The sequence below is a fragment of the Corvus moneduloides genome, chromosome 18, assembly GCF_009650955.1.
Source record: "Corvus moneduloides isolate bCorMon1 chromosome 18, bCorMon1.pri, whole genome shotgun sequence".
NCBI lineage: Eukaryota > Metazoa > Chordata > Aves > Passeriformes > Corvidae > Corvus > Corvus moneduloides.
Genome location: NC_045493.1, coordinates 1,777,761 through 1,792,018, shown reverse-complemented (window position 1 = coordinate 1,792,018; position 14,258 = coordinate 1,777,761). Strand labels below are relative to the sequence as shown.

Sequence of the window (14,258 nt, the reverse complement as noted above, 5' to 3'; positions counted from 1 at the left end):
CACTGGGGACTAGGCTTCTAAACTGGGGCTGGGTGCCCACACTGGGGACACAACCCATGGGAGGTTGTTCCCCAGGTGTACCACCCTGATGGGGGGATACTTTGTCCCCCCTTAGGACAGGTGTTTCCCACAGCCCTGTGGGGAAACTGAGGCACAGGAGGTGGCAGGAGGCCCTGAGCCACAAGGACACCCCAGTGTCTGTCCCCTTCAGCCACGGGTTCGTGGCTCTGCCTGCCAAGGGACAGGTTTGGGGACAGATCTGGGGATGGGAGTTGTCATTCCAGCTGAGACCATGAAGGGACAGATCTGGAGGCAGGGCAGTTGTCATGGCTGTGCCCATGGCAGGGCAGATTTGGGGACAGGGGAGTTGACACCGCGATTGTACCCATGGAGAGACATTTGGGGACAGATCCGGGGACAGGAGAGTTGTGATTCTGGCTGTGCCATGGAGGGACAGATTTGGGGACAGATGTGGGGCTGGGGAAGTTGTCACTATGGCTGTGCCTAGGAAGGGACAGATTTGGGACCGAGGAGTTGATACTGGGGCTGTGCCCACGGAGGCACAGATTTGGGGACAGGGTTAGGGTTGGGTTAGGGTTGTGCTGGGGGCCGGGCAGCGATGGCCGCGGTGGCCTCGCAGTGCCACCTGGCGGCTTCGGGCACGTGGCGTGGCAGCCCGGGGGGTCCCGGCGGAGCGGGGTTGGGCATGGGGACACCCACCCGGCCCCATTCCTGTCCCCACGATGGGGGACTGGCTCCCTGCCAGCCCGCATGGGCAGGGGCCACCCGCTGCCATCGGTGCAATGAGCTGTGCTCGGGTCTTACGCGGGGCTGGCACCCCACGGCCGGGCACGGGGCAGGGATGCAGCGTGGGGACACGGAGATGGGATGGAGACATGGAGACAGGACAGAGATCTGGAAATGGGACATGGCATAAGCACCTCGTGCTGGCGGGGGGACACAGCACGGGGACAGAGCTGGGTCATGCCATGGGGACATAAACCAAGGGCAGGGACACGGCATGGGCACCTGGAGCCAGAGCAGGGACATGGAGCTGTGATGGGAACACAGAGGTAGCACAGGGCCACGGCACAGGGACCTGAAGGGGCTCAAGCCATCAGACAGGGGGTGGACATGGTGGGGGACCCCAGGGCCGGGTGGGCGTCATTTAGGGCCTTGGGGACAAGATCCTGTGCAGCCAAGGCTGGCCCTCCCTCTAGGGGGGACACACATGTGCATCACCCGGGGCAAGGACCCCGCTGTCCCCACCCCCGGGCCCCCCCGGACCCCGGGCGCCGCCGCAGCCGTGTTTAGTCTGAGCAGGAGCGCGGGTGACCTTCGGCTCCTGCGGCACCCACGAGGGTGATCAGCACGTGGGCCCCACCCCAAGGACACCGCGGGGGCCTGGGAGGGGTGGGGGTGACCCCAAACACCCCCATGGGTGCGGGTCCCTGGGGGGAGCGCTCCAGCGCCAGCTCCTCCTGTGTCCCCACCGGGGGGGGGGGTTGTGTGCTGGGGACAGCCACACCCCACAGAGGACAAGGTGGGGGGTCCCGGGGTGCTACAGACAGACAGACAGACTGACAGTCTGTGGGGCCTCCCGGCGGGGACCACCCGCGCACACCCATGCACACACACACACACACAGAGCGTGCTTGCACACCCCGACACGGGGACCACACACACGCACACACACATGGCAGAGGCAGCTGGAAGAGCAGCGGGAGACAGACAGACAGACAGACGGACGGACAGACAGACAGGAGGGTGAGTGGGTGGCTGGGTGAACACACACCCGGGCCGTGCACACACACGCAGGCGCACGCAGGCACAAACACACCTGGGTGTGCACACGCGCGAGCGAATCCATGGGCACAAACGTGGATCCTGTGTGCACGCGCGGGTGCGAATCCAGGGACACAAACACACACACACACACACACGTGTGGATTCCGCGTGTGTCAAACCGTGTAAAACAATGGGCAAATGGGAATTTTGTGTGCCACATGTGTGTGAATCCATGGACACAAACGTGGATTCTGCCTGTGTAAAAGCGTGTAGAACAACGGACGGACGTGAATTTTGTGTGCACACGCGTGTGTAAGTCCACACGCACAGGGGTGCACACCCACGGTCCCGCACACGCGTGTGTCCCCACTCTCACACCGGTCCCCAGTCGCTCCCACAGGCCGAGCCCAGCCCCACATCGCGCCCCCTCCCCGCGCTGAGCCATCCCCGGGTCCCCCGTTCCTGCCCACCCCGGGCCGGTTTGTCCCCCCAACGTCCCAAATTCCCCCTCGCCCCCCGAGTCCGCCCCGCCAGCGGGACCCCCGTGCCGGCGGGGCGGAAGGAGGGGGAGCAGGCGGGGGGGCAGGCGGGGGGTGCCTCCTCCATCCCTCCTCCATCCCTCCTCCTCCTCCTCCATCCCTCCTCCTTCCTCCTCCCCTCCCCCGCCGCCCGCTCGGTGCCGGTGCCGGTGGCCGGGCAGCGCCGAGCCCCGCGGAGCGGCATGGCCGGGGGCCGGGGGTGCTGCCGCCGCCCGGCCCTGCCCGCAGCCCTGCCCGCAGCCCTGGGGCTCTGCCTGTCCCTCTGCCTGCTGCTGCCGCTGCCCGCCGCCGCCTGGAGCCCGGCCCTGCTGCCGCCCGCCGCCCGCAGGTACCGGCACCGGGGACACGGGGATGCGGGCACCGGGCACGGGGGCAGCGCCTGCTGGGGGGGACCGGCTGCCGAGGGGCACCAGGCACCGGCAGCTGCGGGTACTGCGGACTCCGAGTACTTGGCACCGAGGGCATCAGGGGAGCTCCGGGCACGGGGGGACACCAGGGACGTAGGGATGTGGGCACCTGGGGGGCTCCGGGCGTCTGTGGGTACCAGGGGTCCAGGGTGCCCGGCATGGGCGCATCGGGTATAGGGGGCATCAGGCACGGGGGTCTGTGGGTACTGGGGGGCTCTGTACCAGGCGTGGGGCCACCATGGAGTGGGGGCACTGGCCGCTGGACTCTCCAGGGAGGGGCTGCGTGGGCCATGCTGCCGGGGCTGCTGGGGGTACTGGGAGATACTGGAGCTAGCTGGACTTACTGGGGCTGGGAGCTGCTGGGGCCAGCAGGACTTACTGGGGGATTACTGAGGGGTTACTGGGTCTAGCAGGACTCACTGGGGCTATCAGAGCTGCCAGGATTAGCAGGGTGCTGGGGCTACTGGAGCTGCTGCCCGGGCATACTGGGACACGCTGAGGCTGCCTGGGCATTTTGGGATCCTGGGGCTGCCTGGGCTTACTGGGGCTACTGGCACTACTGGAACATGCCTGGGACTGCCTGGGCGTATTGGGATACTGGGGCTGCCTTGGCATGCTGGGACTACTGGGAATGCTGGGCATACTGGGAACGCTGGAGTCGGTGAAGAGTGAAAGTCCCCAGCCCCAGGGCCCCCACCCGCAGGGTCCTGCCCGTCCCTTGGAGGTGGCCCAGCCCGGGGCTCTGTGGGTGCTGTGGGGGGCTGCAGTCCCTGTCCCGCCGCAGCGGCGGGGGGATGGCGGCGGGAGGGGGGGTTGTTTACAGGAAGCCCTTGGCTCTGGCCGTGTCTCCGGCACCGGATTGCCGGGACCTCCCGGTTCCGCTCGGCTCGGTGAGGCGACGGGCAGAAGCCGCCTCATTTCCCCTTCCCCTCCCGGCCAAGCCCAGGAAGCTCCCGGCGCCTTGGCACCACCCTGTCGTGTCCCCCCGGGACCCCCCAGGCCAGCACCCAGCACCCAGGAGCCCCCACCGCATCCCACCCATCCCTCCCTGGTGCATCGCTGCGATCCCACGTGCCCAAGTCGGGGGCACAAAGCCAAGCGGCTGCTTTTGGGAATGGGGGTGGGATTCGGTGCCAAGCGTGGTGTGGGATTTACCCCGGGTGGGCACAAGCCCTGGCCCCCGAGCCCGGACCCCTTCGGTGCCAGTGCGGTGCTGGGTGGGCCGGGGTCACGCCAGGCCACACGGGCGCTCACATGCCAAAGCCCGCCAGCTCCTGTGCTGCTCCTGGGAGGGCATTCCCCTTGGGAAACGAGCCGGGACCCGTCTCCATCCCATCCCAACAGGCATTACCACAGCTGGAGCTGGCACCGCCCAGGAGCCGGGTGCCCCTACAAGGGGGACGATGGCACCCAGGACCCCCTTGGCATGGCGGGGTGGCAGCGGGAGCGTGGCGACAGCTCCGGCGGGCTCGGCGCTTCCATAGGCCTGGCACGGTGCCCGCCTGGGACGCTGCCCAGCCGGAAAGCCCTGTGCCACCCCGCTCTCCCCCATCCCTCCGGCACCTCCCAGACAATTGTCCCCCCGCGGCGCCCGCTCGTCCCTGCTGCCACCGCCTCCCTCCTTGCAGCACTGCAGCGGTCCCGAAAAGCTCATTTTTGACCCAAATTGTGCAGCCTTTGAGTTTGGAGCTGCCGAGGGTACGGCGAGTCCTTCCTGCCGCGGGGATGGGCACACTCGGCGTCATGGCACTGCTGTGTCCCCCTCTGCAGGGGGAAACTGAGGCTGGGGTGCCCAGGGCGGGGGTGGGCAGAGCCTGGCATGTGGGGCAGAAGAAAGGAGCCTTTGTGTGGGGTGGGCTGGGGGTGCGGGGGGGCTCCGGGCCCCGCTCCAAGCTGGCTGGCGCCAGCACCATGCCGGGAATGCAGCAGGAATGTGGGGCCCCAGCTCCCTCCGTGTGTTAGAGCAGGGCACCCCAAAAACTGGGGATGAGCATCTCCCAGGGTGGCAATTTGGGTGGCAGCAGCACCTCCATGGTGTCCCCGAGGAAGGGCTCGTGACATCGGTGGTTTCCCTTCCAGCAACTGGTGCTCCTACACGGTGACACGGACGGTGTCGTGCCACGTCCAGAACGGGACCTTCCTCCAGAGGGTCTTCCAGGGCTGCCGCTGGCCCCTGGCCTGCAGCGGGGGCAGGTGAGCGGGGCCACCGGAGTCCCCTGGGAGCAGGGACAGCCGGGATGCCCCCAGGATGGGCCTGAGCGCTGCCCCTCTGTGCCGCAGCTACCGCGCCGTGGTCCGGCCCCTCTACAGGGTGGCCTACAGGACACTGACGGCGCTGGAATGGCGGTGCTGCCCCGGACACACCGGAGCCAACTGCGAGGAAGGTGGGAGCCGGCGGGGATGGAGGTCCTCTGCACGGCCTCGGTGGGGAGGTGGCACTCAGGGGCTGTGGGACGTGGCCTTTGCTGCCGCTGGTGGGCGTGGGTGAGGAGAGGGACCTATGGGCAGGATGGATGGATGGATGGATGGATGGATGAGGGATGGAGGGATGGATTCATGGATGGAGGGATGGATGGATGGATGGGTGGATGATGGATGGATGGATGATGGATGGATGGATGGATGGATGGATGGATGGGTGGATGAGGGATGGATGATGGATGGATGGAGGATGGATGGATGGATGGATGGAGGATGGATGGATGATGGATGGATGGACGGCTGGATGGATGATGGATGGATGATGGATGATGGATGGATGGCTGGATGGATGGATGATGGATGGATGATGGATGGATGATGGATGGATGGCTGGATGGATGGATGGAAGGATGGATGGATGGATGGATGGATGGATGATGGATGGATGGATGGATGGATGATGGATGGATGGTTGGATGGATGATGGATGGATGGTTGGATGGATGATGGATGGAGGGATGGAGGGATGGATGGATGGAGGATGGCTGGATGATGGATGGATGATGGATGGATGGTTGGATGGATGATGGATGGATGATGGATGGATGGCTGGATGGATGGATGGAGGGATGGATGGAGGGATGGATGGATGGATGGATGGATGATGAATGGATGGATGGATGGATGGATGATGGATGGATGTGGGATGGATGGATGGATGATGGAGGGATGGATGATGGATGGTGGATAGATGGATGGATGGATGATGGATGGATGGATGGATTATGGATGATGGATGGATGTGGGATGGATGGATGGATGATGGAGGGATGGATGATGGATGGTGGATAGATGGATGGATGGATGATGGATGGATGGATGGATGATGGATGGATGGATGGATGGATGGATGATGGATGGATGATGGATGGATGATGGATGGATGGTTGGATGGATGATGGATGGAGGGATGGATGGATGTGGGATGGATGGATGGATGATGGAGGGATGATGGAGGGATGGATGATGGATGGTGGATGGATGGACGGATGGATGGATGATGGATGGATGGATGCTCCCATGGGTGGGCGAGTGGGTGGATGCTCCCATGGCTGGCTGTGCCCATGGACGGATGGATGAGTGGACAGGTGGCTGGATAGATCTTCCTGGGTGGGTGCAGGAGTGTCCCTGTGTGTGGCTGGACAGGGACATCCCAGTGGGCGGGGCAGTGGAGGGACAGGGGTGGGTGGCCATCGGGATGTGCCCAGGGTGGGGAGCTGAAAAAGCCGATGGATGGGGCGTGGGTGGACGGACAGATGGACATTTCTCGGCGTGGCAGTGCCCACAAGGGGGCTGTGGCCCCCACCCACGAGTGGCCGGGTCCGGGTGGGCAGTGGCTGAATGGGTGCAAGGCTGTGCTGTGCGGAGGGGGATGGGCGCTGCCAGCTCCTGACAGGGGGGTCCTTTGTCCCCATTGTCACCACATCCCCCTCCTCCTCCTCCTCCTCCTCCTGCTCCTCGTCCTCCTCCTCCCTCTTCCCCAGGACCCTGCTGTGGGTCCCAGCTCCGTGAGATCCGGGGCTGTGAGGCAGCGGGTGGCACCCAGGGGTGGGGACACCCTGGGGTGGCACTGAGGGCCTGCAGGACAGCGGGTGACCCGGGGCGTGCGGAGGCAGTGGGTGGGAGCAGCTTCGGGGGGGGCGGGGCGTTCTCCTCCTCCTCCTCCTTCTCTTTCTCCTCCTCCTCCTCCTCCTCCTCCTCCCTTCATGCTTGGCCGCCTGCCCCACATCTGGCCCCACTTAGGGCTGTCCCCTGCAGCACGGCGGTGGCCGTGCCGGGCTGGGGTGACAGCGTGGGGGGGCTCGGGGGGGCCACCTCTGCTCCAGACACCCCTTTCCTGCCGTGCTGGGTGGCCCCAAGCCGCTGGCCCCAGGGTCCCTCGGTGGGGACAGGCAGCTGGGACCCCGCCGTGGGGCGTGGATGTGGGCAGCGTCCCCAGGATTGTGCCCCCCGCTCCAAAGCCACCCCCAGCATGGGGCTGGGGGCCATGGGGGTGTTTGGGGGGTGGGGTTCAGGGCTGGATTGGGGTGACCGCGGCTGGGTTTGGGGGTGACATTGGGGGGTGATCATGGGGAGATTTGTGGGGTCTGGTTTAGGACCGTGGGTGGGTTTGGAGGGTTGTGGGTTGGGGGAGTCTGGTGTGTGGTCATGGAGGGTTTCGGGGGTCTGGTTCAAGACCGTGGGTGGGTTTGGGGGATCCTGCCTCAGGGTTATGGGTGGGACTGGGGGTCTGAGGCTCTGAGGATGGGGCCCTGCACCCCGCAGTGTTTTGGAGGGAGGTACAGCAGGAAGGTACCCCCAGGCTGACCCCCCTTTCCTCGGCAGAGGCTCCCACCTTCCTCACCCTGCGGGACACCGGGCGCCCCAGCTCAGCCCCGCGCCGGCCCCTCCTGCACCCCACGGCCTTCTCAGGTGGGTCCCTCCCCAAACCCGCTGGGGTGGGCACAGAGGGCTGGGTGCCCCCCACCCCACAGCCTGTGCCCCCCAATTTTCCCCACAGGGTGCCTGAACTGCAGCCGTATCGGGGAGCTGACAGCCCGGCTCGCCACCCTCGAGGCACAGGCAAGTCCCAATTTGGGGTCCGGCCACCTCCCCCTGCACCCCCTGGGGGAGGGTCACCCTGTGCTCCCTGCTGTCACCCATCCCTCCTGTGTCTTTGCCAGGTGGCCCGGCTGGCGGTGGCCGAGCCCCCCACCCCAGCAGCACCCAAAGGCAGCACCCCGGGCAGGGGGCCCGAGGCCGGGCAGCTCTGGGGGTCCCCGGCCGCCCGCGGGAGCCCCGGGGATGACGGTAAGGCAGGGTGACAGCGACACCCGGCAGCACCCACAGGGCTGGGAACGCAGCCGGGTGTTGTCAATATTTGGGAGGGTGCAGGACCCCTCACTTTAGGGGAAATGCGATGCTGTCCCACCGCAGCTGTCCGTAGTGGTGACACTGAGCCACCCGCGGGGACAGGCCAGCTCTGGGGAGGGCGTGGCTGATGGTGGGGACCGGGTGTGGGTGGGGGGCACCCCCAGGGGCTGTCCCCGGGGTCCCCCCCTCAGGGCGCTGCTCTGCCGCAGGGACGCCCGGCTGGAGGGGACCCCCCGGCTCCAAGGGTGACACAGGGGGACGGGGACCATCGGGAATTCCTGGAGTGAAGGGTCCAGTGGGGCCACCAGGTAAGGGGGAGACAGTGTGGGGGACCCCAGCCCGGTGCCTGGCGCAGCCGAGCCCCCCCTTTCCTGGTGGGCAGATCCTGGGGGGGCGGGCCATGCAGCAGTTTGGGGGCTCGGAAGGGCTCCAGCGCTGCACAGCTTTGGGCACCCCCTGATCTTCACCCTCCTCTTCCTCCCTGCAGGTCCCCCCGGCCCCCCAGGACCACCCGGCCGGGATGGAGCCAGGGGGCTCCCCGGAGAGAAGGGGTTACCCGGGCCCCCCGGCCCCCCGGGCCCCCCTGCCCCTGTGGGGCCAGTGATTCCCCGGCTGGCCGAGCCCAGTAAGGGGGGCTGGGGTGGGGCATCCCCTCCCAGTGTGACCCCAAGAACGGGGCTGGGTTGGGGGCTGGACTGGGGCAGAGCCGGGTTGGGGGGGCTGAGCATCACCTGGGCTGGGGGTGGTGTGGAGACCTCCTGGTTGTCATTGGGGTCCCAAGGATGAAGTGTGGGGTGCTGGGCAGCACTGGGGACCTCCCTGCCATCACTTGGGTCCCAGGGTTGAGGTGTGGGGTGCTAGGCAGCACTGGGGACCCCCATGCCATTATTGGGGTTCAGACATGAAGTGTGGGGCACTGGGCACAGCCGGGCACCCCTGACACCACCAGGATTGCAGGGATGAGGTGGGGGGCACTTGGAAGAGCTGGGGACCCCCTGCCAACATTGGGGTGACAGGGACGAGACGGGGGGAGAGCAGGGGACGGGAATGGGGTCCCCCCGTGTCCCCAGGTGATGCTGGGAGCCACGAGGGGCCTGGCCCCAAACACCCCCCACCATTCTCCCCCCAGGGGACCCCCTCCTCTCCAACACCTTCACCGAAGCCACCAGGAGCATCGTGGGTCCCATGGGACCCCCCGGACCCGTGGGGCCGATGGGTGAGAGCGTACCCCCTTCCTTTGTCACCCCCCAACACTTTCAGGTGTCCCCATGTGGGGCTGAGCTGTGTCCCCTCTCCTTGCAGGTCCCCCCGGCCCCCCAGGTCCCATTGGTCCCCCTGGCCCCCCAGGACCCGATGTAAGTGCTGGGGTGGGGGGGCACGGGGAGGGCTGAACCCCGCTGTCCCCCCAAGGCTGATGGCCCCAACTTTGTCCTCGCACAGGGCAGAGCAGGAGTGCCTGGAGCTGCCGGGCCCCCTGGGGAGAAGGGGGACAGGGTGAGTCCCCCCAGCCCCGCACTGTGACACGAGCCGGGGGGGTTGGCTGTGTCCCCCGGCTGCTGACAGGCTTTGTCCCCACCGCAGGGTCCCCAAGGCCACCTGGGCAGCCACTGGTGTCCTCTGCGGTGGCCGTGCCGGGCTGGGGTGACAGCGTGGGGGGGCTCGGGGGGGCCACCTCTGCTCCAGACACCCCTTTCCTGCCGTGCTGGGTGGCCCCAAGCCGCTGGCCCCAGGGTCCCTCAATGGGGACAGGCAGCTGGGACCCCGCCGTGGGGCGTGGATGTGGGCAGCGTCCCCAGGATTGTGCCCCCCGCTCCAAAGCCACCCCCAGCATGGGGCTGGGGGCCATGGGGGTGTTTGGGGGGTGGGGTTCAGGGCTGCGGGCAGGATTTGGGATGGCTGGGGCTGGGTTTGGGGGTGAGATGGGGGGGATCTGATGTGCGGTCACGGAGGCTTTGGGGGGTCTGATGTGGGGTCTCAGAGGGGTCTGCCAGCATCTCCCGTGGTGGGGGTCTGGCCGTGCCCCCCGGTGCTGACGGGCTCTGTCCCCCCGCAGGGTCCCCAGGGCCACCCGGGCAGCCGCGGGCAGGACGGGGCGCAGGTACGTGGGTGGGGTAGGGTCCCCCCCGGCCGCAGCCCCCCGTGCCCCCCGCTGCCAGGCCCTCTCCTCTCTGTGTTTCAGGGCGAGCCGGGCCCCCGGGGCGAGCCGGGCGACAGGGGCACTTGGGTGAGTGGCACCGGCGACACCGGGGACGGGAGGGGGACACGGTACTGACAGGGGTTGGGTTGGGGACGTGATGGGTGTGGGGGGACCCCGGCCCCCTCCCTGCTGTCCTCTGCATCTCGTCTCTGGGACCCCAATGATGTCCTCAGGGTCCCCACTTGTTCCCAGTGCCCCACAGCTTGTCCCTGGGTCCCCAGTGGTGGCATGGGGGTCCCCAGCTCTGCCCAGTGCCACATCTCATCCCCAGCAGCCCAACGGTGGCACTGGGGGTCCCAGGTTGTGCCAATGTCACCTGAGCAGGGTGATGGGGGCACAGTGCCAGCCCCCCACCCAGCACAGGGGGCACAGGCTGGGCTCGGACCCTCCTGGGGGTGCCCCCACTCCTTCCCCTGGTGTCGTGGTGAGTCAGGGGGTGCCAGGAGTTGGGGGGTCTCCGTGTCCCCTCCCTGCTCCCCCCATGGGGGTGGCCTGGGGCCATTTGAGGTGCAGCCCCCCTCACCCCGTCCCTCTCTTCCCCAGGGGGAGGGTTTGCACCAGCTCCGCGAGGCGCTGAAGATTTTAGCGGAAAGGGTTTTAATCTTGGAAACAATGATTGGGCTCTACGGTGAGTAGGGGGACGGGGACCCCGGGGGTGACCCCCACCCCTGCCAGCAGGTCACCAGGTCCCCGTGACGTCATGGTGGCCCTCAGCTTGCTGATGTCATGGAGTTGCAGGGAGGGGACCCTTGGCAGCCCCTCCTCTTTGCCACAGGGGGACAGGGACCCCCATCCCTGCCGGGAGGACACCAGGCCCCCATGACATCACGGTGGCCCTTGGCCATCATGACATCAGCCATGCATGATGGCATCACCCACATGGTGACATCATGGCCAGCACTGGGGACCACTAAAAGGAAAGGCCACCAGGACCCCCCCCACCCTTACCCCCAACTGGGCACCCCAGAGCCCCCCCAGGCACTGCCCACCTCGGGCAGGGACACCTGTGACAGTCTCGGTGGCCCTCTGGGCAGGTTGGGGACATGTCCCCCCATGTTCTGGAGAGCTCAGTGTGCCAGGGGTGGCAGAGGGAGCACCCCCAGCTGGGGACATCAGTGTCCCCCTGGACAGGTTGTGGACACAGGACGTGTCGGGGGGCTCAGCGTGCTGGGGGGTGACAGAGGGAGCACCCCCAGGTTGGGGACATCAATGTCCCCATCAGGGCACTGTCAGGGACATCAAGCCAGCAGCGCCTGCCACAGGGCCAGCACAAGGGACCCTCCTGTCCCCATGGACCCACAGGGGTGGGGGAGCCCCCGGCACCCCCTGAGACCGGGACGACCCCTCCTGGGAGACCTGGCACCCCCTCCTCGTGCCCCGGCACCCCCATCCCGCTGGGGCCGCACCCCTGCCGTGCCCCCCGCCATGCTGTGCCACCCCTGCCGTGCTGTGTCCCCATCCCGTGTCCCCATCCCCTGTCCCCATCCCGTGTCCCCATCCCGTGCCTGCCGCGGGGCCAACCCGCTCTGCTCTGCTCTGCTCTGCTCTCTCCCTCTCCCCCAGGCCAGTAGCTTCCAAACCCTCCTGCGGCAGCAGGCCCGGCTGGAGGTCCTGGCTAGAAGGGTCACCTTGCTGGAAGCCATCATCTGGCCAGGTAACCACCCCCGCCCCAGCCCACCCCACCCCGCATGAGCCCGGAGCGCCACGGCACCCCCGGGAGCGGGCGTGGAGCACGGGGGGCTGGAGCCGCCGGGAATGGGACACTGGAGAGCTCCGGGCCCACGGGAGAGCTTGGAGACCTGCTTGGATTGAGAGGGGCAACCATGGAGAACCTCTTGGATTAGACAGGGAACCATGGAGAACCTCTTGGATTGAGACAGGCAACCATGGAGATCCTCTTGGATTGAGACAGGGAACCATGGAGAACCTCTTGGATTGAGACAGGGAACCATGGAGAACCTCTTGGATTGAGGGAGGTGATCATGGAGATCCTCTTGAATCGAGACAGGGAACCATGGAGAACCTCTTGGATTGAGGGAGGTGATCATGGAGAACCTCTTGGATTGAGACAGGGAACCATGGAGAACCTCTTGGATTGAGACAGGCAACCATGGAGACCCTCTTGGATTGAGGGAGGTGATCATGGAGATCCTCTTGGATTGAGACAGGGAACCATGGAGAACCTCTTGGATTGAGAGAGGTGACCAAGGGAGAATCTTGGATTGACAGAGGCAACCATGGAGATCCCTGTGGGCCAAAGGAAACTCTGGAGCTCCCCAAGGTTCAAGGGAGACCATGGAGCTTCTCTCAATCCAAGGGAGCCTTCCAGGCTCGAGGGAGACCACGGATCCCCTCTTGGATTGAGAAACACCCATGGAGGTCCTCCTGAAGCAAGGGAAACCCTGAACTCCCTGAAGGCTCAAGAAGCACCACGGAGCCTTTCCCAAAACCAAGGGAGACCATGGAGAGACCCTCTGGGACTGAGGGAGCCTCCCTGGAGCTTCCCAAGGTTTAAGGGAGCCCATGGAGAGACCCTCTCAGTGCAAGGGAGCCCATGGAGATCCTCTCGGACCAAGGGGAACCCTGGAGCTCTTTAAGGTTCAAGGGAGACCACGGAGCCCCTGTCACTCCAAAGGAAACCATGGAAACCCCTCTTGGATCAAGGGGACCCATGGAGGCCCCCCAGGGCCAAGGGAAACTCTGGAGCCCCTCTGGAACCAAGGGAGATCATGGAGCTCCTCTTGGATTGAGAGGGGCAACCACGGAGACCCTCTTGGGCCAAGGGAAACGCTGGAGCTCCCCAGGGCTCAAGGAAATCCCTGGAGAAGGGAGCCCATGGAGACCCTCTCAAGCCAAGGGAGACTCACGGAGCCCCCCAGGCTCAGGGGAGCCCATGGAGACCCTCTCGGACTGGAGCAGCTCCCGGAGCTCCCGTTGTCCCAAGGGATGCCCCGGTGCCCACCTGCCCCGTGCCAGGGTGCCAAGCTGGGGACGGCGGGTGCCCCCCACCCTCATCCCCCCTCCCCATTCCAGCTGCGCTTTTCCACAGGGGTCCAACCGGGGGTGCCAGGCAGGGGTGCCAGCCGGGGGGGGTCCTCGGGTGGGTGTCCCCAATCCCTGGGGACACCCAGAGCCACGGGGGTGGGGGGGGGGGGGGCACGACCCCCATTTCTGTGGGGCCGGACACCCCCACCCACAGCCCCCAGCGCTGATCTGGGGATTTTTTGGAGGGAGGGGTGACATCCCATTCCCTGACACCCCTTTCTGTTCTTCCCGCAGAGCCAGAGTCCGGCTCGGGCAGCGGTGCCCGCGACACGGCGACGCCCGGGCTGCCCCGTGGCAAGCGTGGCAGTGGCCAGCCCCTCTACCGCATCGTCACCCCCCCCCGCCGGGCCCCCCCAGAGCCGTGACAGAGCCAGGGGTGTCACCCAGGCCACCCCCGTGCCACCCTGGGGAGCAGGATGGGGTCACCCCCCGTCCCCCCTCTTGGTGCTAATGGTGGCACGGCACCAACCTGCCCCCCCCTCCACGACGCTTCGCCCCCATCGCTGCTGCTTGAGCCCCCCAGGGAGGGCAAGGGGTGTCCCCAACCCCGTTTCTGTCCCCTCCCTCCGAGGTGCAGCTCCGGGGAGATGGATTCTGTCCCATCCCAAGCCCCACCCCGGGCACCGCAGGCTGCGGGAGGGGAGTTGGGGGGCTGGCGGTGGGGACCCCCCCGGGTGGGGACCCCGCTGCGCCGTGCGCTTCGCTGCTTTGGGACCCGCGAGGTCATTAAATGTCCCCAAATCTGTGTCCTGTGGTGTCACTCGGTGCGCCAGGGACCTCCCAGGTGACGTGGGCACCTATGGGGGTGGGCGCTGACACAGGGGCGGGAGGGGGTCACAGTGGGATGGGATGGGATGGGGATGGGATGGGGATGGGATGGGGATGGGATGGGAATGGGATGAGATGGGGATGGGATGGGGATGGGACGGGATGGGAACGGGGATGGGG

General features: G+C 66.6%; 1 protein-coding gene across 2 annotated transcripts; it reads left to right on the top strand.

Annotated features, from left to right (window-relative positions):
* Positions 1-2,484: 2,484 nt before the first annotated feature.
* Positions 2,485-14,056, top strand: EMID1 (EMI domain containing 1). 2 transcript variants are annotated; one of them, XM_032128254.1, is made up of 15 exons: positions 2,485-2,655; positions 4,814-4,927; positions 5,015-5,118; positions 7,541-7,627; positions 7,716-7,777; positions 7,879-8,005; positions 8,278-8,376; positions 8,556-8,693; positions 9,198-9,284; positions 9,371-9,423; positions 9,509-9,562; positions 10,122-10,166; positions 10,248-10,292; positions 11,829-11,919; positions 13,545-14,056. In XM_032128254.1, the coding sequence occupies exons 1-15, from the start codon at positions 2,510-2,512 to the stop codon at positions 13,673-13,675; spliced, it is 1,383 nt and encodes a 460-aa protein (XP_031984145.1). In that variant the 5' UTR covers positions 2,485-2,509; the 3' UTR covers positions 13,676-14,056. The 2 variants fall into 2 exon arrangements, with proteins under 2 accessions (XP_031984145.1, XP_031984144.1); XM_032128253.1 differs by lacking the exons at positions 2,485-2,655; positions 7,879-8,005; positions 9,509-9,562; ... (2 more) ...; positions 11,829-11,919; positions 13,545-14,056 and adding an exon at positions 3,558-4,432 and having other exon boundaries at positions 9,371-9,474.
* The last annotated feature ends 202 nt before the right edge of the window (positions 14,057-14,258 follow it).

Bases quoted from the DNA above. Each gene is read 5' to 3' on its own strand.
- EMID1 (XM_032128254.1), top strand. From the start codon at position 2,510: ATGGCCGGGGGCCGGGGGTGCTGCCGCCGCCCGGCCCTGCCCGCAGCC. The intron at 7,628-7,715 runs GTGGGTCCCTCC...TTTTCCCCACAG, and splicing joins GCACCCCACGGCCTTCTCAG to GGTGCCTGAACTGCAGCCGT. The intron at 9,424-9,508 runs GTAAGTGCTGGG...GTCCTCGCACAG, and splicing joins CTGGCCCCCCAGGACCCGAT to GGCAGAGCAGGAGTGCCTGG.